This window comes from Lithobates pipiens, unplaced genomic scaffold, assembly GCF_037356315.1.
Source record: "Lithobates pipiens isolate NorthernLeopardFrog02 unplaced genomic scaffold, aLitPip1_a1.2 Scaffold_23, whole genome shotgun sequence".
Taxonomy (NCBI): Eukaryota; Metazoa; Chordata; class Amphibia; order Anura; family Ranidae; genus Lithobates; species Lithobates pipiens.
Genome location: NW_027507785.1, coordinates 15338672 through 15365522, shown reverse-complemented (window position 1 = coordinate 15365522; position 26851 = coordinate 15338672). Strand labels below are relative to the sequence as shown.

Genomic DNA, 26851 nt, shown 5'->3' with positions numbered 1-26851 from the left:
GTCTTTTTTTCCACCACAAATAGAGCTTTCTTTTTGGTTTTTATTTTTTGCTCTATAAACAAAAAACGATTGACAATTTTGAAAAATAAAAATAAATAATAATATATATATATATATATATATATATATATAGATATAGATATAGATATAGATATAGATATAGATATAGATATAGATATAGAGAGAGAGAGAGAGAGAGAGAGAGAGAGAGAGAGAGAGAAGGCTCTTCATCAATTTGGGCCAATGGATTCTGCTACATGTTTTTGGTAAAATAAAAACCCAATAAGCGTATATCGATTGGTGTGCCCAAGTTATAGCATCTACAAACTATGGGATTTTTATTTATTTTTACTAGTAATGGTGGCGATCAGCAACTTATTGTAGGACTGCGATGTTGCAGTGGACAATCAGACATGAACTGACACTTTATGGGAACCAGTGACATTATTACAGTGATCAGTGCTAAAAATATATTCACTGTCACTGTAATAATGACACTGGCTTGAAAGGGGGGTAACATCAGGGGCAATCAAAGGGTTACCCGTGTGCCTAACATGTTTAATGTAGTGCGGGAGGTACTATTACTAGGGGAAGGCATGGATCCATGTCCTTGCTTTGCAGGAACACAGAAACCATGCCTTCCCTACTGACAGAATGGCGATCGTCATTGTTTACATATGCAGACTGCCATTCAGCCTCTGTACCGAACGATCAGTGGGTGCCGGAGGACAGAGTCCACAGGACCTACTGACTGGCTACCACTGTGTATAATCACAGCAGGAGCACGCCACCGGCAGAACGCACTTGTGCCCATTACCCGAAAGTGCAGGATCGTGCGCGCGCGCGCGTGTGTGTGTGTGTGTGTGTGTGTGTGTGTGTATATATATATATATATATTACACACACACACACATTATATATATATATATATATATACACACACACACACATATACATACACACACACATATACATACATACACACACACACACACACACATATACATACATACACGCGAGATCCTGCACAGCATGGCCCCCCTGGAGCATTAAAATTGCTATTGGAGGGGGTGGCCAGAGGTTAACTGTGTCAGGAAGGTTTTAGAGAATGCCGATGTTCATGATCTTATAGGACAAGACGGGTCAGAGAAAGAAAGAGAAAACTTTGCCTTTGTCAGACTGTTTAACATTTGAGATTCCCAGAAGTGTCAGATGCCCGTGTCCCCTGCACCATGCTGTGGGTGCATCCTCTGACCAGGAATCAGTAATTCGGTAGGGGGGTGGAGGATGGGACGATGGCGTGCGGACAGCACACACGGGTCACTGCGGATGATTATATGAACTATTCTATTACAGAGAACTGCTCCGGACATTTTCTTGAAGCTGATGACAGAATTGTGCTTCGCATTGTATCTATACACAAAACTACAAAGACATACAAATCTTATCTTCCTGACACACAAGAGGTAATAGTTGTTGCACAATCCGCTCAGCAGGTTTCTGAAGAACTGACAGGTTGGTTTGCAGATAAGACGACCTCACACAGAAACCTTATGAACATCAGCAAACTCTGATCAGAGCCCCGGGTGACTTCTGTGGAAGAGATAATCATTTCTATGAAGATCTAGCAGTGCAAGCAATTCTTATCCCTGCTCAGGCCACAGTCTAAAGAGATCATTTCCTTTATTAATCTGTATGCAAACCCGCAATCTAGTTTAGTATGCATGGCAGGGGTCAGCAACTTACGGCCCGCCGCCGCTAAATGTACGGGCCTTCAGTGAACGTATATATATTATACATACACACAAATATACACACATAGGCTGCAGTGGCGTCTCCTCTTCAATGTGCTCACACTTCTGTAATAGTGATTTTGTACTCCTGCTCCCGTCTTCTGAAGGCCGATGGGGAGACCTTTGATCCTCCAGCTTCGACATAAGTAATAACGTGACAAAAGTTCCCGATGCGTTTAGGCTTCCCCAGTAGATTAAGGCTGCTTTCACACTGGGGCGGTATTCAGGCGTTACAGCGCTAAAAATAGCGCCTGAAAAAAAAAAAACGGCCCCTTTCACTCCAGTGTGAAAGCCGGAGGGCTTTCACACTGGAGCGGTGCGCTGGCAGGACAGTGAAAAAAGTCCTGCTAGCCGCATCTTTGGAGCGGTGAAGGAGCGGTGTATTCACCGCTCCTACCCATTGACAGCACGGTGCTATGCGGGCGGTTTTAACCCTTTTTCGGCCGCTAGCGGGGGTTAAAACCACCCCGCTAGCGCCCGCAGACCGCCGCTAAAACGACGGTAAAGCGCCGCTGAAAATAGCGGCTCTTTATCGCCGACGCCCGCACCGCCCCAGTGTGAAAGGGGCCTAAAAATCATTTAGTAGATTTTAAAAAGGAGCTTCTGTTAAAGCGGAGGTCCACCCTAAAGTGGACCTTCCACTCATCGGAACCCCCCCCCCCTCCGGCGCCACAATTGGCACCTTTCAGGGGGGAGGGGGGTGCAGATACCTGTACAGTACAGGTATCTGCACCCACTTCCGGGATAGCTCTCTGCGGAAAGGGGCGTAGATTACGCCCCTTTCCGCAAGTGCCCGCCCCTTTCCGCAAGTCCCCCGCTGCCTGCTGGGAAACACACAGATCCCAGAGGCAGCGGGGAGCTTCCTTATTGTGCAGCGCGATTCGCGCATGCGCAGTAGGGAACCGGGAAATGATGCCGAAAGGCTCCATTTCCTGATTCCCATACCCAAGATGGCGGCGGCAGCACCCGAGAGACGATCTAGAGATCGGCTTTGGGTGCCGACATCGCGGGTGCACTGGACAGGTAAGTGTCACTATTTTAAAAGTCAGCAGCTGCAGTATTTGTAGCTGCTGGCTTTTTAAAAAGAAAAAAAAAAAAAAAAACACGCGGAGTCCCGGCGGACTCCCGCTTTAAGCATCATACCTATAAGCCATATGTGGCCTCTCCCAAACTAGTCAGCAAAACTCCTAATTTAAGTGGTTCTCTCCGTTCTACAATTGTGCTCATAAGTTTACATACCCTGGCAGAATTTATGATTTCTTGGCCATTTTTCAGAGAATATGAATGAGAACAAAAACTTTTTTCACTCATGGTTAGTGTATGGCTGAAGCCATTTATTATCAATCAACTGTGTTTACTCTTTTTAAATCATAAATCACAACAGAAACTACCCAAATGACCCTGATCAAAAGTTTACATACCCCATTTCTTAATACCGTGTATTGCCCCCTTTAACATCAATGACAGCTCGAAGTCTTTTGTGGTATTTGTGGATGAGGCTCTTTATCTTCTCAGATGGTAAAGCTGCCCGTTCCTCTTGGAAAAGTTTCCCAAGTCTATTTCTAATCCTGTCCTCTGTTAACCATGGAGGTGCTTCCTGTGATGTGTCATGAGGATAAACACTGCAGTTTTGGTTACTGAAGCCCCCCGATTCCCTCATTAAGACTGAGGAGAAGAATAAATGCAATACCTTCGTCTTCTCTCCATCCTTTGTCACCAGAAGTCCTTCCTCATTCTTTATAGGGCCAATTTGGTCTGTCCTCCCTTTTTTTACGGTTTACATACGTAACCATTTCCGGACCATCTCGCGCCGATATACGCCTGCACTTTGAAGAGGGAACATCGTTATGGCAGCAGCTAGCTACCATAACCCCGGTGTCCTTTTCTACATTGAGCTGTCCGGTTTCAGATAAAAGTAGTCTCTGCAGTGGATTTAACTTGTAAACACTGAATCTCAGAAAGGGGCTCGGTCCTTAATGCCCTCTACACACGGTCGGACAATGTGCAATCGGAGCTTGTTGTCCGAAATTCTGACCGTGTGTGGGCTCCATCTGACTTTTTCCATCGGAATTTCCGACACACGTAAAATTTTAGATCCAGTCTCAAACTTTTGACAATAAAATCCGTTCGTGTAATTTCCGATCGCGTGTAGACAGTTCCGACACACAAAGTGGCACGCATGCTCAGAATCAAGCAGAAGAGCCGCACTGGCTACTGAACTTCATTTTTCTCCACGTTCTTGACATTCGTAATTTCCGACCAACTTTGTGTGACCGTGTGTATGCAAGACAAGTTTGAGCCAACATCCGATGGATTTTGTGGTCGGAATGTTCGATCGTGTGTACAGGGCATTAGTGGTTGAAGACTTTCTTGGGATTTTTTTTTTTTGCTTTTCTTCCGCTATGTGTATTTCATGTTCTATCTTAGCCACCCTAATTCCACCCTTACATTTCTTGTTGCATTCTTTATAAAGTCTGAATGCTGATGATGATCCCTCAGGCTTGTATTTTTTGAAGGCCTTCTCCTTTACTTTTATATGTATTTTTACATTGGAGTTAAGCCATCCATGACTTTTGCTCGCTCTTTTAAATTTATTACCCAATGGGATGCATTGGTTAACGCCCTTATTTAATATGCTCTTAAAGCAAACCCATCCCTCCTCCGTGTTCTTTGTTCCTAAGATTTTATCCCAATTTTTGCCTTCTAGCAAGGTTTGAAGTTTAGGGAAGTTGGCTCTTTTGAAATTCAGTGTCTTTGTATTCCCTTTATGTTTCCCATTTGTGTGATTTATACTGAAGCCAATTGACCTGTGATCGCCGTTTCCTAAATAGCCCCATATTCCCAAATCCGTGATCAGGTCTGTATTATTGGTAATCAGTAGATCTAGTAACGCTTTGTTTCTAGTTGGTGTGTCTACCATCTGAACCATAGAATTGTCCTGCAAGACATTTAGGAACTGATGAGCCTTAGAGGACTGCGTGGTTTCCTCTGCCCAGTCTATGCCCCTGTACACACGGTCGGAGTTTTCCACAACCAAATCCGTCTGATTTTGCCCGTCGGATCTTGTCCGAAACTGTTGCATACACATGGTCGGACAAAGTTGGCGAAAAATCCCATCTTTCAGAACGTGATGACGTAATTTCGTTACGATGGGACTACATTCAGGCTAGTAGCCAATAGCTTTGATGTAGGAATTTGATCTGAGCATGCGTGGCACTTGGTCCTATCAAAATTCGCTACACATGATCGGAGTATATCCGACCGGCCCAGTTGGTCGGGAAATATTTCCAACATGTTGGAAAATTGGGTCCGACGGATATTCCGACAGAATCAGTCCGATGCATACCACACAGTCGGATTATCCGACGACACGGTCCGATAGGACACATTCCGACAGATTCTCCGACCGTGTGTACAGGGGCTATGTCTGGATAATTAAAATCCCCCATTATGATGACAACACGTCCCATCCTTGCTGCTAATCCAGATTGCGATAGGAGATCCGTCTCCCCTTCCTCCCTCAGGTTAGGGGGCGTATAGCATACTCCCAGTATTATTTTCCCCTTAGCTTCATCCCTTTGGAGCTCTACCCATAAGGATTCCACCTCCTCCCTAGCTCCCTTAGTGATGTCATCTCTCACATTCACTTGTATATTATTCTTGATATATAGGCATACCCCTCCCCCTTTTTTACCCTCTCTATACGCCTAAATGTTTGCCAGCAAATCATGAGAGCTGTTGAACCAGGTCTCTGAAATTTCCAAAAAATCCTAATCCACCTCGTACAACAGTATCTCTAGTTCACCCATCTTGTCCGCCAGGCTCCTGGCATTGGTGAACGTGCCACATAGTTTAGACCGGTTGCATACTATCCCCTTATTGGGTGTTCCGGGATTGCAACTAGGACTTACTACTATACTTACCTTGGGTTTATGCGCTTTAGTCAACCTACCACTAATGCCACCAATACTACCCTCTGGAATATGTTCCGCACTGACTATCTCTACCTTTGACCCGTCGCCTAGTTTAAAAACCCCTTTAACATTTTGGCCATCCACTGTCAGTAAATTTTGTAACCAAGTAATTTTTCGCCTTCACTGATGTGCGCTGATGAGGCGGACCTGGTGGGCATTTATGAGATGGCACTTACGAGCACTGATGAGGATCAGTGGAGGATATACAGCACTTATGGTCATGGATAGGTGGCACAAATAAACACTGTTGGGTGGCACCAATAGGCAGCACTGGTGGGCACTGATAGGCGGCACAGATAGGCGGTACAGCAGCAGTGATGGGTAACATTGATAGGCGGAACTGACTGGCATCGCTAATGGGCACCGATTGGTGGCACTGGTGGGCACCGATTGCTGCCACTGGGGGGCATTGTATTGTGACACTGTATTTATTTATTCTAATCAGGGCACTGATGATCGTTGACCTGATTACATTCCTAGATGTCCCCGGGTGAGGAGATGCCACTGATCGGCGTTCCTCTTCTCACACTCTGTCAGTGTGAGGCAAGGAGTGCTGATTACCAGCATCTCCTTGTTTACAAGAGACCGGCAGTGTCCAATCACATGGTTAAAGAGCTGTGGCGGCTCTTTACACAAACAGGGTCATGCCGTGTCCTAGCAACACGGTGTGGCCGCGATCGCCACATGTCCCAGCGGGCGCACGAGAGCGGCCGTTCTGGGACGCCATCATATGACGGCATCCCAGAACGAGAGCTGCATTGCCACGCCATCATTTGACGGTGGGCAGGCAGCAAGCAGTTAACCACTTCTGCACTGAAAGGTTAAACCTCTCTCTTGACCAAACCATTTTAAGTGATACAGCACTGCATTATTTTAACTGACAATCGCGCGGTCGTGCGACGCTGTACCAAAACAAAATTGACGTCCTTTTTTCCCCACAAATGGAGCTTTCTTTTTGGTGGTATTTGAGCACCTCTGCGTTTACTATTTTTTGCGCTATAAAGAAAAAATAGAACGACAATTTTGAAAAGAAATCTACATTTTTTTACTTTCTGCTATAAAACATTTCCTAAAAAAAAAAAAAAAAAAAAAAAAAAAAAAAAATGTATTCATAAGTTTATGTATTTTGCTACATATTATTGGTTAAAAAAAAAAAAAAAAAAAAAATCACAATAAGCATATATTGATTGACTTGTGTAAAAGTTATCACTTCTACAAAATAGAGGATAGATTTATGGCATTTTTATTATTTTTTACTAGCAATCGCGCCGATCAGTGATTTTTAGCGGGACTGCGACATTGTGGCAGACAGATCCGTCTTCCTGCATACACCGGCAGATCGCCGTTCTGTCACTGTGGGGAAGGAGTGCAGGTGGCCGGTGGACATGAAGTTCCTTTCCACCTGTTGACTGGCTGCTCCCCGCTGGTCAATGGGAGCGCACGCGTGGCCACAAAAGCGAGTTCCCGCACGAACGTACAGCTACAGCGATTTGCGGGAATGAGCCACCTTGCCGCAGTATAACGACGGTGGCTGGTTGGCAAGCGGTTAAAAGATACTGAGCCATTGTCATAGAGAACCGTCCACACGCCTGTGCAAATGAGCTTGGGGCCTTGGCCAGGGCCAATTCACACTATGTGCGGTGACAGACATGGTAAAAAAACGTCTGTCACCACAGGCACACAGGAAACAATTATTTTCTATGTGCCTTATTCACACTGCAACACAGCTTAGCCCTGCATTGCAGTGCACTGCAATAAAATAAGACAAGCTGCATTTTAATCGCAGCACAAAAATCGCACTGCAATGTCAGGCAGGGCAGTGACTTTGCAGTGAATGACATGTATGTTTTTTACACTTCAAATAAAGCTTGTACAAAGCAAAAAAAAAAAAAACAGTGTGGTGCGTCAATCGTGCACCACACCACCCAGTAGTCAGCTAGCAAGGCAGAGCGGGCAAATCGCTGAATTTCTCTGGTTGCTCTGCGATTTAACAGTGTCGCACTGTGAACTGGCCCTCAAAAGGTTTTAGAAATTGTCCAGAATTCACTGACAGATGTATTTGACCAGCAGTTGTCCTGCTTCTGACCTGCATCTCACCTGCTTCTAGTAAGTTTTACAATCTCACAAATTGGTATTGGAAGGCAAAAAAACTTTTAGCCCCGGTTCACATTAGAAAACGGTGTGGGAAACCTGTGATCCGTGCACGTTTCCCGCATCGCATTCAAAATGCACCACCCTTGCGATCTGCAGCAGGTGTCAGTGCAATGGTAACACCCCCCCAAAATGCAGGTTGAAAACTAGGTGCGTTTTTCTGCACCGGATTCACTTACTACAAAACTACCATGCGATCTGGTTGCAGTGCGTTTCCAAAAGCAGCGCATGCATTACTTTGGTATGATGCAGTGTGATTTGAGCCCATTCAAAATGAATGAGCTCAAAATGCAATTGCAAGGAAAGTGCATAGGAATGCGGTGCGCATTCCCAGGCGATTCATAGGCGATGCACAGTGTGAACCCAGCCTTAACCCCTTCCCGACCGCTGTCAGCAAATATATGTCGGAAGAATGGCACGGCTGGGCAAAGTAACATCTGTACGTTACTTCGAATTTCCTGGCGGCGGCGCGTGCGCCTGCCGCGAACTCCGTGACTGTGCTCACGGGACCCGCGGACTTGATCGCCCCTGGGATACTTGCCATCGTGTCACAGAGCTGAAGAACGGGAAGAGGTCGATGTAAACAGCATCTCCCCATTCTGCCCAGTGACAGGACACTGATCGTCTGCTCCCTGTCATCGGGAGCAACGATCAGTGTTGTGTCACTGCTAGCCCATCCCCCAGACAGTTAGAATCACTCCCCTAGGACACACTTAACCCCTCCCCACCCCCAGTGGTTAACCCCTTCAATGCCAGTGACATTTTTACAGTAATCAGTGCAATTTTATAGCATTGATCGCTGTATTAATGCCAATGGTCCCAAAAATGTGTCAAAATTGTCCGATGTGTCCGCAATAATTTCGCAGTAACGATAAAAAAATAAAAATAAAAAAAAATATATATACATTAATAAAAATGCCATAAAACTATCCCCTATTTTGTAGATGCTATAACTTTTGTGTAAACCAATCAATACAAGATTATTGCGATTTATATATTTTTGGGGGATATTTATAGCAAATAGTAAAAAATTTGTTTTTTTTTTCAAAATTACCTCTTTGTTTATAGCGCAAAAAATAAAATAAACGCAGAGGTGATCAAACACCACCAAAAGAAATCTCTATTTGTGAGAAAAAAAAAGGACGTCAATTTTGTTTGGGAGCCACGTCGCACGACCGCGCAATTGTCAGTTAAAGCAACGCAGTGCAGAATCGCAAAAAGTGCTCTGGTCAGGAAGGGGGTAAATCCTTTTCGGGGCTGAAGTAGTTAAAGTGCAGTTCCACCCAAAAAAAATAAAAAATTCATTAATGTGCTTGAAAATAAAAAACATTTTGAGAATTATTATTTTTTTTTTTACTCACTTCCTTAATGCCTGTTGCTAGGGGGTTCCTCGTAATCTGCCTCCTTCAGTGCCTGGGCTCCCGACGTCACTTCCCTCAGCGCAGGAAGGGAGATCGCCTCTCCCCCCTCCCTCTAGGCCAGGGATATGCAATTAGCGGACCTCCAGCTGTTGTAAAACTACAAGTCCCATCATGCCTCTGGGTATCATGCTTGTGGCTATCAGAGTCTTGCTATGCCTCATGGGATTTGTAGTTCTGCAACAGCTGGAGGTCTGCTAATTGCATTTCCCTGCTCTAGGCAATCATCTACGTCACATGTCCAAGATGATTGTGCGGCCAGTCGCGGCTCGCGCATTCGCAGTGGGTGCCACTTCTGGACGCCCACAGTTACAATGCCGGCACCGCCGAGTGGAGGGGGGAGACAAGCGCAGCTCGATCCCCCACATCGCTGGACCCTGGGGCAGGTAAGTGTCCGATTATTTAAAGTCAGCAGTTGCAGTATTTGTAGCGGCTGACTTAATTTTTATTTATTTTTTAAAGTGGAACTCCGCTTTAAAGTGAATAAAGTCCATCAACACAGACCCTGAAAGAAATAAGGCATGGCTGGTGGTGTGTGTGGTAGGTGTGACACTTACCTCTCACTGGTACAATTACTTGCAGGATGTGCGCGTGTATCGTACCCCACCACAATGCCCCGATTATGGAGATCAGGAAAACATCTCTGCAGATAGTGGTACATCCCCTGTAGAGAAAACATAGCACAGATGGTTACAGATCAAGAAACATTGTTGCTGGACTTCAGGGTAAACATGAAGAGCAAAGACCTTTCTACAAGGGGTCTGTAAAGGTTTGGAGTATTCAGCTCCTGGTGACCGACTACTACCAGATATTACAAGAGCACAAGGCAGTTCATTTAGTAAAGTCATTCTTCACTTTGCAAAGTACATTTTGGTGAATGAGGTGAAGCCGCGTTCACTTTGAATACTTTTCAGTTGTTATTATACATCTCACAGACATGAACGGTTCTCTATACAATGCAGGCAGACCATGGCTGGTGGGAGGGGTCAGCAGGGTGCTGTGAACGGCTTCCTGAAAGCATTCCAGCCCCCGGGGCCCAGTAACTCCTCAGTCCTGATCACACTATGGCAGCGATGGCGAACCTTGGCACCCCAGATGTTTTGGAACTACATTTCCCATAATACTCCACTACACTACAGAGTGCCTGAGCATCATGGGAAATGTAGTTTCAAAACATCTGGGGTGCCAAGGTTCGCCATCACTGCACTATGGGCTGCATCTTAGAAGTGTCCTATTGCCCATTAATGTGTGTTGCATTAGGGGCAGTTCATGCTGGAACACGCCCCGTCCCATGCGGTCCCTCACGTTCTGGTTCATTTGAATGGGCTACACAACGCACTAGAATGTGCAAGCGCTACTTTTGAAAATTGCGTTACGCCAAACTGCAAAGCAGTGCGATACCATGCGGTTCAGTGACTGCAAACGCTCTGCATTTGTGAGATGCGTTTGGGTGCCGTTAACACGTGTGGTGCGTGAAACACGAACTGAACACGCCTTTCCTGCCCTGCATTCTGATATGGACAGGCCCTAAAAGTATATGAAAGCCAGAAAACTACTTTATTTCTCTCTGGGAGCTCACATCACTTCTTGTGTGGTAAAACGTTGTCAGCAGGACGGGAAGGGAGAGCGAGAGGGAGGGAAGGGAGAGCGAGAGGGAGGGAAGTGAAGTGAGAGGAAGGGAAGGGGAGTGAGAGGAAGGGAAGGGGAGTGAGAGGAAGGGAAGGGGAGTGAGAGGAAGGGAAGGGGAGTGAGAGGAAGGGAAGGGGAGTGAGAGGAAGGGAAGGGGAGTGAGAGGAAGGGAAGGGGAGTGAGAGGAAGGGAAGGGAAGTGAGAGGAAGGGAAGGGAAGTGAGAGGAAGGGAAGTGAAGTGAGAGGAAGGGAAGTGAAGTGAGAGGAAGGGAAGGGGAGTGAGAGGAAGGGAAGGGGAGTGAGAGGAAGGGAAGGGGAGTGAGAGGAAGGGAAGGGGAGTGAGAGGAAGGGAAGGGGAGTGAGAGGAAGGGAAGGGGAGTGAGAGGAAGGGAAGGGGAGTGAGAGGAAGGGAAGGGGAGTGAGAGGAAGGGAAGGGGAGTGAGAGGAAGGGAAGGGGAGTGAGAGGAAGGGGAGTGAGGGGAAGGGGAGTGAGAGGAAGGGGAGTGAGAGGAAGGGGAGTGAGAGGAAGGGGAGTGAGAGGAAGGGGAGTGAGAGGAAGGGGAGTGAGAGGAAGGGAAGGGAAGGGGAGGGAGAGGAAGGGAAGGGGAGGGAGAGGAAGGGAAGGGGAGAGGAAGGGAAGGGGAGGGAAGGGAAGGGGAGGGAGAGGAAGATGCACCAACCTACAAATAGTGCAGCAAAATGTATTAAAACGAGCAATAAAAAGAACATACATCATGCATCCACAAGCTTCTCAGGATTAAAGTGGTTGTATTGCATTAAGATAAAAAACCTTCAGTGCGCCTCGGCCCCCCTAACGCTTACCTGAGCCCTACCTAGATCCAGCGATGTCCACGAGTGCCTCGGCTCTCCAGGACTCTCCCTCCTGATTGGCTGAGACACAGCAGTGGCGCCATTGGCTCCTGCTGCTGTCAAAGTCAGTTAGCCAATCCAGAGAGGGAGGGGGCGGGCCTAACCAGGGCTGTGTGTCTGAATGGACACAGGTAGCTGCGGCTCGGCTCAGGTGCCCCCATAGCAGGCAGCTTGCTGTGGGGACACTCTACAGGAGGGAGGGGCCAGGAGCACCAAAGAGGGACCTGAGAAGAGGAGGATCTGGGCTGCTCTCTGCAAATCCGCTTCACAGAGAAGGCAAGTATAACATGTCCAGTATTTTGAGAGATAAAAAAGGAGACTTTACAAACTTTTTAAAGTGGATGTGTAAACCCGATTTATGAAATTTTAGCTGGAGACATATCTGTAGTGTTGTCTTATCTCTCCTCAAAGCACTATGTCCCGTGTGTTTCTTCTGTCCCGTATTTCTCTTATCAGCCTGATACCTTCTGACAAGTTCTTGGAGATGGGAGATAAGTGTTGTGGGAGGTTGCTATAAATAGATTATCAGAGAGCTTGACTTCTCACAGCAGAGCTCTGCACATTACTTCCTTCCTTTGCCAATGTGGAGTTGGGGTGTGTGCCTTCCTTTCCTCCAATCAGTTGTCTTGGCTGTATGCCAATAATCCACTACCAGTGCTGAACAAAAAGAGCGAAAATCTCCCAACATGATCTGCACTTTCTAAAGAATATATAAAGCTTTAGACGGCAGATATACAAGTAAAACTTATGTAGGGTGATTTGTACCATCTCTGTGTATCATCTGAGGCTGTTCACTTCACTGGGTATATGTGAGGGTTTACATCCACTTTAAGGCATGTAGGTAGCTCAGTCTGAAGTCCTCACTAGTAACCTCCAGTCCCAACTGGAGCCACTGGGAATGCAGGTGTGCTGCAGAAGCCAGTATGGGGATCCAGAGAAGACGTCAAGGAGCCAACGGGGGGCTCAGAAAAGCTGTCAGCTGCTAGGATGCTTGGACCAATCACGTCCATGGGTGCACAGGTGCAGATGTGAGACACTACCAGGGTTGCCACGCTGTAACTTCTTCCGTATAAGATATTGCCTTACAACTCAGGCACCCTTGGCCTTTTCATAGACCAGTATGGTCATTTACAGAAACTGGTTGCGGGGCCCTGTTCCCTGGGCTCCTTTCGGTTGGCGACTTTAAGTGCCGCTTAGTGTCCGTATTTCCCATTTGGCCTCATACTAAGTTGCAGTATCACATCCACCTTGCATCTAACAACCCTGAAGAAGCCCCAAAGGGCCGAAACATGTCAGGAGTTGTCACTCCAGGTCACTGTTGAGTTTTTGTTTGTTTCACCAATTGGGCAGATGTGTTTATATGATGCATAACCTATGTATAGCCAATGATTTCTAAACAGTTTTATGTAATAAACTTTTATATTTCTTTAAATCTTTGACATAGCACAAGTTATATTGTCTTGCCAGGCACCGTAAAAATCCCACCAAAACTTTTCCCCGGTCCATATACAGGTGCAGATGCCCATTTGCCTGTGCGTGAATGTGCGCCTGTCGCCGATGTTGGCACCAATTACACTATTTGACTGCAGCATTGCTACAAGCCACTGCTGTCTGATCTGCAGCCTTTACCGGTGTTCCTGTATTGACTCCTGTTAATGACCTGGCTTGCCTTGACCTTGCTTGACCGCTTCCTGCCCTGACCTTGGCCTGCCTCTGGATTTACTCCCGTTCAGCCTGATTCAATGTTGCTGACCTCTGCTTGCATCCTGAGGACTCTCTGCCTGCCATCTATGCCTGTATCTGACCATCTGTTGCTGACCTGGCTTGTCTGACCTTGCATCCAGTTACTCTCCAGCTCTGCTCTCCATGCTACCTGGTCCTTCACATGCTGAGTGTTACTAGTCCTGCCATACTAACCATCTGCTAGCTGCCCATCAAGCATCCACCAACTGCTTTCTGTCTGCTTCCATCTGCTGTTCCAGTGGTCTGACCTGCTTCTGGCAACGCACCTGCTGCTGCGGCTGATGAAACATCCTACAGGCACTCATACCTCAGCACGATCTCGTGCCACTGTCACAACATCAGTGGTCTCAGAGCCAGGGCTGTACGAGGGGCCTCCATCTACACGTCAGGCTCTGCCACAAGGTATGCGACACAGGAACGCGCTTCAAAGGCCAAACCACATCTCCCTCGTCGGCTAGAAAATCTCTCTAGCATAGTCCTGGAGAGCAGCAAAAACCCTGACCTCACCACCACTCCACTCAAAAAGGTTTGGCTGGCCTATACAAATGGCAACCCAATTATTTGAATGGGCTTCCAAGGCACCACAACTGACCAGAAAACACATGTGCGTAACTTTTCCCTGACAGCGTAGAGCACTGCAATGCAGGTACAGGCAAGGTGCAGTTTTTTTTTTTAATGCATGGAGATGCAATTTAAAATGAATGGAGCCTTGTCCATAGTGTGTTACCATGCACAGGTATGAAGAGAGTCTAGGGGGTGGGGTATTTTTTTGCCAGGCATCCTTGTCATATAAACAGTGCAGTTTGTGGTTCTGGACTTTTCCTTTATTCTGTTCTCATTTGGTTTGTTACTATACCAGTGGTGTATTTAGGTTTCGTGCTGCCCTAGGCCTGACTAAACTGGCAAACCCCCTAATTTAAATATGACCCACCTCTTCCTTTTTAAGAGCCGCCCTGTCATCTTCATAGGGGGCCAGAGCAAGGCCGCGCCGCGGGAGGGGGCCAGAGCAAGGCCGCGCCGCGGGAGGGGGGCCAGAGCAAGGCCACGCCGCGGGAGGGGGGCCAGAGCAAGGCCGCGACGCGGGAGGGGGGCCAGAGCAAGGCCGCGACGCGGGAGGGGGGCCAGAGCAAGGCCGCGACGCGGGAGGGGGGCCAGAGCAAGGCCGCGACGCGGGAGGGGGGCCAGAGCAAGGCCGCGACGCGGGAGGGGGGCCAGAGCAAGGCCGCGACGCGGGAGGGGGGCCAGAGCAAGGCCGCGACGCGGGAGGGGGGCCAGAGCAAGGCCGCGACGCGGGAGGGGGGCCAGAGCAAGGCCGCGACACGGGAGGGGGGCCAGAGCAAGGCCGCACCGCGGGAGGGGGGACCAGAGCAAGGCCGCGCCGCGGGAGGGGGACAGAGGAAGGCCGCGCCGCGGGAGGGGGACAGAGGAAGGCCGCGCCGGGGGGGACAGGTGGCTTTTTTGTTCATCCCTAGACCTGGGCCGTGTTTTGGCCTATGCCAAAACACAGCACTATACTATACAATACCTGTGTGGTACAGACCAGTTTTATTTGACATGCACCAAAACACATTTGCAGCACAGAGCCGACAAAACCCGGATATTTAAAAGTGTATAATCTCTGTACAAATCATAATGAGAATTCCATCCTACTGACTGGTGGGAGGACAATGAAAAGAACGAAGTTAAACAAATATAGACCAGGTAGATCCAGAGACATCAGAGGATGGCAGGTGACAAGGCCATAGATCTTCTATAAACTGTTCTTCTGCTAATCTGTACCGGTAAGAGGAAACGTGATGCGTTATAAAGCAGAGCTACAGACCACAAATAGCCTATAGATGGCCTGGCTTCAGAAACTCCGGCAACGCAACACAACACAACACAACCTCTTGGTGGGTCACTGAGACATCCAAAGTACACTGTGGGGGATGTGGAGGAACGCTTTATTCCAAGTTGGTCAAAATTGACTTTTCCTGTGAACACTTGGGGTATCCTAGGTCAGTATTTCTCAACCACCAAGCTGTGGCCCACTGCTGGGTCGCGCCCTCCCTTCTCCTAGAACTCCAGCTTGCTGTAGATCACCTAACTTCCCATAGTGACCCCAGTGCCTCTCACCTTCTGTCCCCAGGGTCCTCAAAGAGCCCTCATTCTCTACAGTGCCCACCAACCTTCCATAGTGCCCCCTACTTTGCTGCAAAACTCCAGCCACCCCATAGTGCCCCTAAGAGTGTCCCACAATTCCCTCAAGTCTCTCACATTGCCCCTGCACAGCCTCTTCAGCCTTCTGGAAAGACAATCAGCCCCCTCCAGAGATTCCATCCCCAACTGCCCCCAGCTCCCTCAAGTAACCTACAAGACCCCCCCATTACAAATTTTGCATCATCATACTTTTATTATGGAAGGATAAACTTTTTTTCCTTTTTTTTTCTTCATACTGTTGGGGAACGGATGGTTTTGAATGCATTTACCAGGCCCTGGTCTAAATAGGATTGAGAATTATAGATTTGGGGGACACTGGAGCAGAATGTCTGACAAGGCTAGGGGTGCCTATGATGAAATGTTCATTTACATGTTTTTATAGTAACAGGTTCTCTTAACATGGAAGCTAGATTGTGCAAACAGGACTGAACGTACAGTTTTGGCAGGATAATACAAGTCTGGATTTTGCCTGCACAGACCCATTAATTGGACAGTCGACTGATTATTATCTGAGGTACAACTATGGAATGCAGAGTGGCAAGCATGTGAGAACGAAACATTAAGGTCAAAAATTAGCTTTAGAGAAACCAGACAGACAATAACTCAAAAATGTATAAATCACTGACTATGGCCCTTTTTTTCTTTAGAAGGAACATTTGAGGGGTGTTCTCTAGACGCAAAGCAAAGATCGATTCTTTAGATTCCTGTTTGAATCCTATGATCATCTTCACTATACCCCAGGATCCCCAAAACACAGGGCATAAATATTGAACACAGTCCTATGACCACTTCCTGGCCACCTGGAGGCACCACTGAGGATCAGGGGCTGCTTTGAGAGGCAAGAATCTCCTATGTGTTCCTTTATAGTAGTTCTCATATAAACATTGTTGAACCCTACTACCCTCGCTAGGGAAAATGACTGCCGTGAGTCTGAACCATTTCCAACTATCCTACCTGCAATTCCGTTGGGTCTCTTAAAAGTATATGGAAACCACCTTCCCCAGATTCTTGCCACTGTGCACACTTGTAACGCAAGCCCCCTTGTCACTTGACTAGCTGATACCTGGTAATAGACACCTGGGGGGAGAGTAGGGAGAATCATATCCGGAGCTCCTGGCAAATGGACCATGTTGAACTCTCTCCAATCTCCACTGGGTTCTAGGTCTATGCTGAAGTCTACTTGGACTACATCCCATTCATGCAATACCATCAGATGAATGGTCCTTCTAAAACATTGTATGACTGTTCGATATAAAAGGCTACTTATACTCTCTACTTGATGCAGACAATGCAGGGACAATAATCTGCAGAAGGTTTGGTTCGGGGACTTCTGGGGGGGGGGTTGTGCTGCAGGGACCTTCTCGGCGGTATCTGTCGAGCATCATGGGTAATGGTGGTGACCTCCCCCAGAGGCCTTCGATCTAGGTGGAGCTAAGGGGGCTAGATGGTGGACATTGCGATCAGACAGATCGTTTCATTTGCTCCGGGCTGCCCAATATTGCTCCCCTCCCAACGTCTTGTGACCCTCACTAACAGCAATCACTTCTGTAACAGTAGAACATTACTTATTTTTTTTTTGTGCCTCACTTACCCTGGGATTATTTCAGGTTACCCAGTAGAAAGCATTGACTTACAGATTTCTATTTAAAGTTCTGTATAACACTAACCCTCTCGTTACCAAGTTGTACCATGGGCCCTCAGTTTGAGGGGGCTCTACATTACATTACAAGATACTGTTTATATCCTCTGTCTGTTGACTTGTATTTCTTCTAGGTACATGTCTATAGATGAGAATAGGCCATTACCTGTGCCTACTGCGCCTTCATGGCGAGTACAGAAGGTTGCCCTACACCCATCTTAATACAGCATTATGTCTTCATACAAGAAGTGCTTATCTATTCTCGGGCCGATTGTGCTTTGCTTCGCTCCCACCCAGTGGAAGCTTATAGCTTCCTCTGATCCTTCTGGAATTTTCTCTTAATTTTTCTTCTTTTTATAGACAAGCCAGCGTGTCCGAGCTCGTCTCTGGGTAGATTTCTTGTTCTCTTCTATTCTCTCTTACTATCTTTCATCCTTACAATAAACATTTCCCAGTAGCGTTCCATGCCACATCTACCAAAGCGAAAACGAAGGGAGTTACAATTTTATTATCCAAAAATACAGAATTTCATCTACATGAAACCAAAGTAGACCCCGAGAGTCGGTACTTGTTTGTAAGGGGCCAACTTGGGTCACGTTCCCTCACGACATCTAACATTTATAGCCCGAACAGTGGTCAAGTCACTTGACCAGTGGTTAGTGTATCCTTCCCTTTTTTTTTTTTCTCTCGCTTCCCCTTCTTTTTATCTTCCTCCTATATCCCTCCCTCTTCCCTCGCTTGAAATGACTATTATTCTACTGAATCAGTCAATTTTTTAAATCCGGAAGGAAGGGAAGGACAGCTCCCAAGTGTCCAACTACTGCCCCATCTCCCTTCTCAATGTGGACATGAAGCTGTATGCCAAGATTTTGGCCGTCTGCTCCCTCTCTTGCCTAAGTAGGTTTCATTCCAGGGCGAGAGGCACGGGATAAAACCTTGAAGGCCCCAAATATTGACCACTGGCTCACTTCACAAAATAAAAGGGGGCTTTTTCTTGTCGTTGGACATGGAGAAGAAGTTTGACAGAGTTGCCTGGGACTACCTGGCAGCAACTCTTAAGAGTATTGGACTACTACCAGGGATGCTTGACAGTATACAGGCTCTTTACTCAACCCCGCAAGCCAGGGTCAATGGCCACCTGTTGGACGGCTTCTGTCTGTCCAATGGAGCGAGACAGGGATGCCCCCTGTCCCCTCTACTTTTCGTCCTTTCACTTGAGCCATTCCTAAACAAATTGCGATCAAACCCTGATATTCATGGGATATCGATTTATGGTTCATCCTACAAAGTACTGGCCTTTGCCAATGATCTTCTGCTATTCTTATCCCAACCACACATATCCTTCCCAAAGCTACTCAAGAAACTGGAATCCTTGAAGAATTTGTTCAAAATAAAAATCAACTACTCCAAATCCCAAGTTTTAAATATCTCCCTCCCTAATGATGAAGTCCAGCAATGCCAGGCCAACTTTCCTTTTCAGTTGAACCCAGACGCTATAACCTACCTAGGCATCAAAATCCCCTCTAAACTCTCTGATCTCACAGAAACCAATTAAATGTACTGGAAGAGATTAGTAAGGAGATGTGACATTGGCAGTCTCTAAACAAATCATCGTTCGGTAGGGTGGCTTTAATTAAAACGTCACTCCTCCCTCGTATCCTTTACATCCTACAAGCTATTCCTATCCAGGTTCCTCCAACTTTTTTCTCTTTATACAAGAAGGAAAGTACACAATTTATCGGGGGAAAGAAGCCCCCCAGAATTAAACATGCACATCTAAAAGGCCCCAAAACACAACAGGAGGGCTAGGCTTCCTGGATTTTCAGGATTACTATACGGCTTGCCGCTTAGCCAGGATTGTTGACTGGAATGTTCATGAGCCCATCAAAGCGGTGGTTGCTCTTGAAGGCTCCCAAACCTCCCAACCCTTATACCTCCTACCCAGGCTCCAACCAGAGGAGGTACCCATTAATGTTAAATCGCACCCACTCATCGGGCCCCCAATCCAAGCATATCATTGTTGGTGTAGGAATCTACGTGGAGGATCGAAGAGGGGTCAACTTACACCCCTTCGCTACAACCCTGGGCATATCGGACACTTTCCTACGACTTGACTGGCCAAATCGGGATGTTCAGGCCCAACATTTCTTCCTCAAGGGAAAATTACTATCATGAGAAGCTATCAATGATGAGCCCATATACAATACCTTTCTGGTCATATCTTCAAATCAGACATTTTCTCACCTCACAGACCGATCCTACTATCTGGGGGAGACCTCTAAATCCGATGGAGCTCACTTTGCACTCGCTCTCAACAACGCCACATGATCTCTTTTTTTTTTTTACAAGGCACTGCTGGACTCGATGCCCACCTCCACTTCCCCATTCTACCAGGCCTGGGCCCGAGAGCTAAACTTGATGCCCACGGAAACAGAATGGGAGGCTATATGCACCTTTGTACAAAGACTCACTTAACATAATTCAAAAAAATGGATACAAAATTCTCTCTCTGAGGTACCGAACTCCATGCAGACTTCACAAGTTCTATCCCAATGTCTCCAATCTTTACAAAGAATTAACGCTCTAAGGTAATGACTTCTCCCAAAACAGCTGTCTCCACAATCCCAACAGGGTACTGGCTCTGTTTGCAACAGGAACTGAAGTAGAAAAAATCTAGCTGGATAGCCGCACTCTGAATTATTCAACTTTATTTCAAAAATGTAATTAAAATCATAGCATCTAGGCTGGTAAACAGACTAACTGCACAGCCGCTGACATGTTTCACACTGAACACGGTGCTTAGTCATAGCTGAATTTGCTGGAGATGAGGAACAGAGGTTGGCACTATGCTTCACGTGCGGTGGTCCTGTCTCACCCTTCAGTCCTTTTGGAAAAAAAAAAAAAAAAGTACACAAAATCATTTGCAAAGTGACCTCCTATAGTTTGGATTACGCCCCGGCGCAATTCCCTTTGCACTACACCTTCCTGACGAAACTAATATACAACAAAATCACTGGCAATGTGCATGGTGAACGCTGCTAAGCTATGTATCCCACGCCATTGGCGTTCGGCAACTGCGCCAACATTTCATGAATAGTTTCACAGGATTATTCACATGGAAGAGATGGAAGAGCTAATCTATATTTCTCAAGACAAGATGTTCAAATTCACAAAAACTTGGTACTGCTGGATGAACTACAAGGAGTCTCCAGAATTCCAAACATATATGAATCAGTTAACGTGAGTGAATACTAACATACTTGTATCTCCTACTTGTCCCTATTTCACTCTCCATTGGCCCCTTCTTTCCCTCCACTCTTGCCCAATGCTCGTTGTTTCCCGACCCCCCCCCCCCCTTTTTTTTTATTCTCTCTTCTCTCTCTTCCCTCCTTCTCCCTGACTCTCGTCTTATTTCTACTTTTTCTTGCTCTTCTATCTCTCCCCTACCTATTCTTTTAGACTGAACAAAAAGGTCGGACTTATAGTCATTTAAGCCTCCACTTCCAACGACAGCCTGCTCGCTGAGGGCGAAACATACACCCAGGCTCAGCTGCCAAATACGATCGACCTCAGGAACGTACCTCATCCCTTATATAGACAGCTGGGCCGCTTGCTGCCCACGTGAACCCCCGCGACACCGTAAACTTGTTTATTGTAGTTAAAGTCCATACTAGGAAAAAAATAAAATAAAATTCTCCTCCTTATCCCTTCCTCATATGTTGGTGCCCCAGTGTGGATATAAATGAAGCTCAGACTGCAATTTGACTTTGACTGATGTTTGACTATCTTTGTATGGCTTTTTATTTGCAATAAAATCTTAATGGGAAAAAAAAAAAAAAGTCATATGAACTTTAACCACTTCGCACTCAGGCCAATTCTGACATTTCTCTCCTACATGTAAAATTCATAACTTTTTTGCTAGAAAATTACATAGAACCCCAAAACATTATATATGTTTTTTTAGCAAAGACCCTAGAGAATACAATGGCGGTCGTTGCAACTTTTTATCTCGCACGGTATTTGCGCAGCAATTTTTCGAACACTTTTTTTTTTTTTTAAGAAAAAAACTGTTTCATGCTTTAAAAATAAATAAATAAATAAAAAACAGTAAAGTTAGCCCCAATTTTTTTGCATAATGTGAAAGAGGAAGATACACCGAGTAAATACCAAACATGTCACGCTTCAAAATTGCACGCGCTCGTGGAATGGCGCCAAACGTTGGTATTTAAAAATCCCCATAGGTGACGCTTTCAATTTTTTTACTGGTTACATGTTTTGGGTTACAGAGGAGGTCTAGGGCTAGAATTATTGCTCTCGCTCTAACGTTCGCGGCAATACCTCACATGTGTGGTTTGAACACCGTTTTCATATGTGGGCGGGACTCACGTATGCGTTCGCTTCTGCGTACGAGCTCACAGGGACAGGGGCGCTTTCAATTTTTTTTTATTGTTAATTTTATTTTTATTTTATTTTTTTAGTTTGACACAAAAAAAAATTGGATTATTTTTATTCCTATTACAAGGAAGGTAAGGGCCGGTTCACACTGCAGGCGAGGCGAGGCGACTCCGACTTGCCTCGCCGCGACCTGCCGCGGCCTCAGCGGCGACTTGCAAATGACTTCTGTATAGAAGTCAATGCAAGTCGCCCCGAGGTCGCCCAAAAGTAGTACAGGAACCTTTTTTCTGAGTCGGAGCGACTCGAGTCGCTCCTCTCAGAACGGTTCCATTGTACAGAACGGGGGCGACTTGCGAGAGCGAGGCGAGGCGAGTCGTGTCGCCTCGCATCGCCCGCTGTGTGAACCGGCTCTAAACATCCCTTGTAATAGGAATATGTCACGATCGGACTTATTTACAGTGAGATGTGGGGTCAATAAGACCGCACATCTCACCTCTAGGCTGGGAAGCCTAAAATAAAAAAATAAAAATAAAAAAAAAAGATCCTGGGTTCCTAGCCAAAGCGGCGCCGTTAATTTGAATGCAGAGGCCGGGCGTGACGTCATAACATCGCGCCCGGCCTCCGAACGATCATAGAGACTCCGGGGACCGTCTGGTCCCCACGGAAATCTCTATGATATCATCTGGGGGCCGGCGGATCCTGTGACTGACTCACCGATGGAAGCGGTGAGTCGGTACAAGCACCAGAGGGCGGCGGGAGGGCGTCCTCTCCCGCCGCCCATAAGAACGATCAAGCGGTGGAATATGATCGTTCTTATGGTGCAGAGAATCGCCAGCTGAAAATGCTGATATCTGAATGATGTCTGTAACCTCAGGCATCATTCAGATATAACCACCACAAAGCCGAGTCCGTCATATGATGTAGCTTGGGCGCCAAGTGGTTAACATGTTCCAATCTAGAAAACGTTAATCCTCACAATGTAAAAGGATTTGTACAACTCGTCACATACAACACAAATTAAGAAATTCCACTTCTCCAGCTGTACGTGATGACGTCAGCACATCCGTCTCTCTGCCCTACGGATTTAGTCATTAGATTACATAGTTAGTCTGGTCAAGAAAAGACAAGTTCATCTAGTTCAACCAATAAAAAGGGAAAAAAAATAAAAATAAAAAAATGACACAATCCTATACCCACAGTTAATCCAGAGGAAGGGGGGAAAAAAAAAACCCAGCAAAGCATGAACCAGTTCTCTCCAGCAGGGGAAGAAGAATCCTTCCTGACCCCCCGAGAGGCAAATCGGATTTTCCCCGAATCAACTCCGCCTATAAAATGTTAGTACCCAATTATATATATTATGAACATTTAGGAAAGAATCCAGGTCTTTTTTTAATCATTTGCCTACCGGGCACTTTCACCCCCTTCTTGCCCAGATACGTTTTCAGCTTTCAGCGCTGTCACACTCTGAATGACAATTGCGCGGTCATACCACACCGTACACAAACAAAACTTCTATAATTTTTTTTGAGAAAGAGCTTTAGTTTGGTGGTATTAAATCATCACTGGGTCTTTTTTTTTTTTTTGCTAAACAAAATGAAAAAAAAAAAAAAAAATTTGTAAAAAAATAAAAAAAATTTAAAAAGTTTCTCTTTATTAACTTTTTTTTTTTTGTCATACACTATATTGCCAAAAGTATTGGGACACCTGCCTTTAAACGCATATAAACTTTAATGGCGTCCTAGTCTTAGTCCCTAGAGTTCAATATGAAGTTGGCCCACACCCTTTGCAGCTATAACAGCTTCAACTCTTCTGGGAAGGCTGTCCACAAGGTTTAGGAGATGTGTCTATGGGGAATGTATGACCATTCTTCCAGAAGCGCATTTGTGAGGTCAGGCACTGATGTTGAACGAGAAGGCCTGGCTCATAGTCTCCTCTCTAATTCATCCCAAAGGTGTTCTATCGGGTTGAGATCAGGACTCTGTGCAAGCCAGTCCACCCCAAACTCACTCATCCATGTCTATGGATTTTGCTTTGTACACTGGTGCGCAGTCATGATGGAACAGGAAGGGGCCGTCCCCAAACTGTCCCCACAAAGATGGAAGCATGACATTTTGTAAATAAGTAATTTTTCTCCTTCACTCATGTGTGCTGATGAGGTTGCACTGATAGGCATCACTGAGAGCCACTGACAGGCAGCACTGATGGGCACTACTGGTGGGCACAGTTGGCGTGGCACTGATGATCAGTAGATTTAGATGCCACGCGTGGATTTGCCGGTTATTGGCTCTACTAACAGTGTGTGATGAGAGGATTGCCGATAACCAACAAATCCTGTTTACACTGCGATTAGACACATTTGGTCACATGGTAAAGAGCCGCTGTGCTTGGCTCTTTACCCCCATCTGTGGTGAGCTGCGTTCTAAGGACACCGCGATCATAGATCACCACCGATGCGTGCCACAGAAGTGCCATCACGAGGGGGACTGCCTATGACACCCTTTCCGGCAATGTGCAGCCGAATGACAGCTGCAGTGTGGTTGTGAAGGGGTTAAAACAATCTACTGAGCCGGCCAGAACCAGCTCTGGGAGGGATTCTAGTCCACATTTTCACAGCTCTTACTGGGAAGAAGCCTTTCCGTATTTGGAAAGGAAATTTTACACATAATACTGCACTATGGAGGCTGCATTGTTTTAGGTTTTGTCTTCTGGCGGCAGTATTTTACGAACGTGGCAGAGGCCATACTTAGTACAGAACATCAAATCCATTTACCATTTTCAGCTCTTCTGACCACTCGTGTATTAAAAAGGGGGAGTTGTGTAAATCATTTCTGGTAAGCAAGTTTGCGGATTGTTGGCAGTGTGATTTTATCACTGCTGATGTTCCTCTGGATACGCAGATTGCTGCAGAGAGTGCTGCTGCTTCTTCTTTTCTGTTCTAATGTATTTCAATAACATTTATTTGTATATAGGATTAGTGCAGCACTTCTGAGTTCAATTCAATAAACGTTTGTCTGAACCACCAGTAACCGGTTCCCACACACAGGACTTGTAATTACACAACCCAAAACACGCCGGGGTCACGCTGTGCTCAGCTCCGCTACACGAGGGCTGCACGGGGCGGGCGGGGTCTGGCGGGGTCTGGCCATGTCACCGATCGACAATTTATGGAATGTAAACAAATTCCTGGCTGGAGGAGAGACATGTCAGTGAGAACCCCACCCACCTACTACAGAGCACACACCACACACCCCCCGGGGGACACGAGGGGGCGGCCTCTGCTCTCAGGTTTACATACACTCTAGATGTTCAGTGCACTTTAACCACTTCAATACCGGCCACTGTCACCCCCTTCCGTCCCAGGACAATTTTCAGCTTTCAGCGCTCTCGCACTTTCAATAAGAATTGCGCGGTCATGCTACACTGTTATCCAAATGACATTATAATTTTGTCCACACAAATAGAGCTTTCTTTGGGTGGAATTTATTCACAAATCAGTTTTCTATTTATATATAAGCAAAAAAAAAAAGTAGCAGAAATGGGAAAAAAAAATATATTTTCTACATTCTGTTTTAAAAGAAATCCAACAAAATCAAATTTTGTCATAAATTTAACCCAAAATGTATTCTGCTACATGTCTTTGGTAAAAAAATAACCCTGTTAAGTGTATAATTGGTTTGTGTGATCACAGACATGCGTGCGCAGGTGATCCCCCCCGACATGCGTGCGCAGGTGATCCCCCCCGACATGCGTGCGCAGGTGATCCCCCCCGACATGCGTGCGCAGGTGATCCCCCCCGACATGCGTGCGCAGGTGATCCCCCCCGACATGCGTGCGCAGGTGATCCCCCCCGACATGCGTGCGCAGGTGATCCCCCCCGACATGCGTGCGCAGGTGATCCCCCCCGACATGCGTGCGCAGGTGATCCCCCCCGACATGCGTGCGCAGGTGATCCCCCCCGACATGCGTGCGCAGGTGATCCCCCCGACATGCGTGCGCAGGTGATCCCCCCGACATGCGTGCGCAGGTGATCCCCCCGACATGCGTGCGCAGGTGATCCCCCCCGACATGCGTGCGCAGGTGATCCCCCCCGACATGCGTGCGCAGGTGATCCCCCCCGACATGCGTGCGCAGGTGATCCCCCCCGACATGCGTGCGCAGGTGATCCCCCGACATGCGTGCGCAGGTGATCCCCCGACATGCGTGCGCAGGTGATCCCCCGACATGCGTGCGCAGGTGATCCCCCGACATGCGTGCGCAGGTGATCCCCGACATGCGTGCGCAAGTGATCCCCGACATGCGTGCGCAAGTGATCACCGACATACGTACGCAAGTGATCACCGACATACGTACGCAAGTGATCACCGACATATGATTTTAATATTACATATGTGGGGACAGGTGTTTTTACTGTGTGGGGACATTGTGATTTTACATTGTGTGGGGACACTGTAAAAAAAACAGCTCATACTCCCTGATCACCGGTTGGCTTCAGCGATCTGCTCTCCTCTACTCACCGACAACTTCCGTGTGAGGAGAGCCAATCCGCCTAGTAACCGGCTCTCTATTTACATCACATGACGGCTGTGATTGGACACAGCCGTCATGCAATCAGGAGGGCCAATCACAGAGCCCTCCTGCCGAACGGAGACGCGCTGTGTCTGGATGACACAAGCGCATCGGGATCGCGCCGCTGTGCGGTCACACGCACAATCCCCCTCCTTCTGAGGGACGTTCCTGAACGCCCACTCAGAAAGAGAGAGAGCGCCCACCCGGCTATCCGCTCCTCTCCAAAAAAAGGACATACCAAATGTGGCATGTCAGGGGATCACCTTCACTTAAAGCGGAAGTTAAATTTTTGGGTGGAACTCCGCTTTACTGAATTTAAACCTCCTATTATGCAACAGCAAACCCCCCCCATGCCCACCTTTTACTTACCTGAGCCCCATAATTCCCGTGACGGGAACGAGCACAGCAGCTTCGGCTGGTGTCTCATGTCCCGATTGGATAGATAGCAGCGCAGCCATTGGCTCCCGCTGCTGT

At 46.9% G+C, this 26851-nt stretch overlaps 1 protein-coding gene across 1 annotated transcript in view; it reads right to left on the bottom strand.

The window, feature by feature from the left end:
- The window catches only part of PGM2L1 (phosphoglucomutase 2 like 1), a 124298-nt gene that overhangs the window by 46867 nt on the left and 50580 nt on the right, over positions 1–26851 (bottom strand). Inside the window, exon 3 of the mRNA XM_077451205.1 lies at positions 9894–10000. Coding sequence (XP_077307331.1) covers positions 9894–10000 — 107 coding nt within the window. The remainder of the gene's footprint in view (positions 1–9893; positions 10001–26851) is intronic.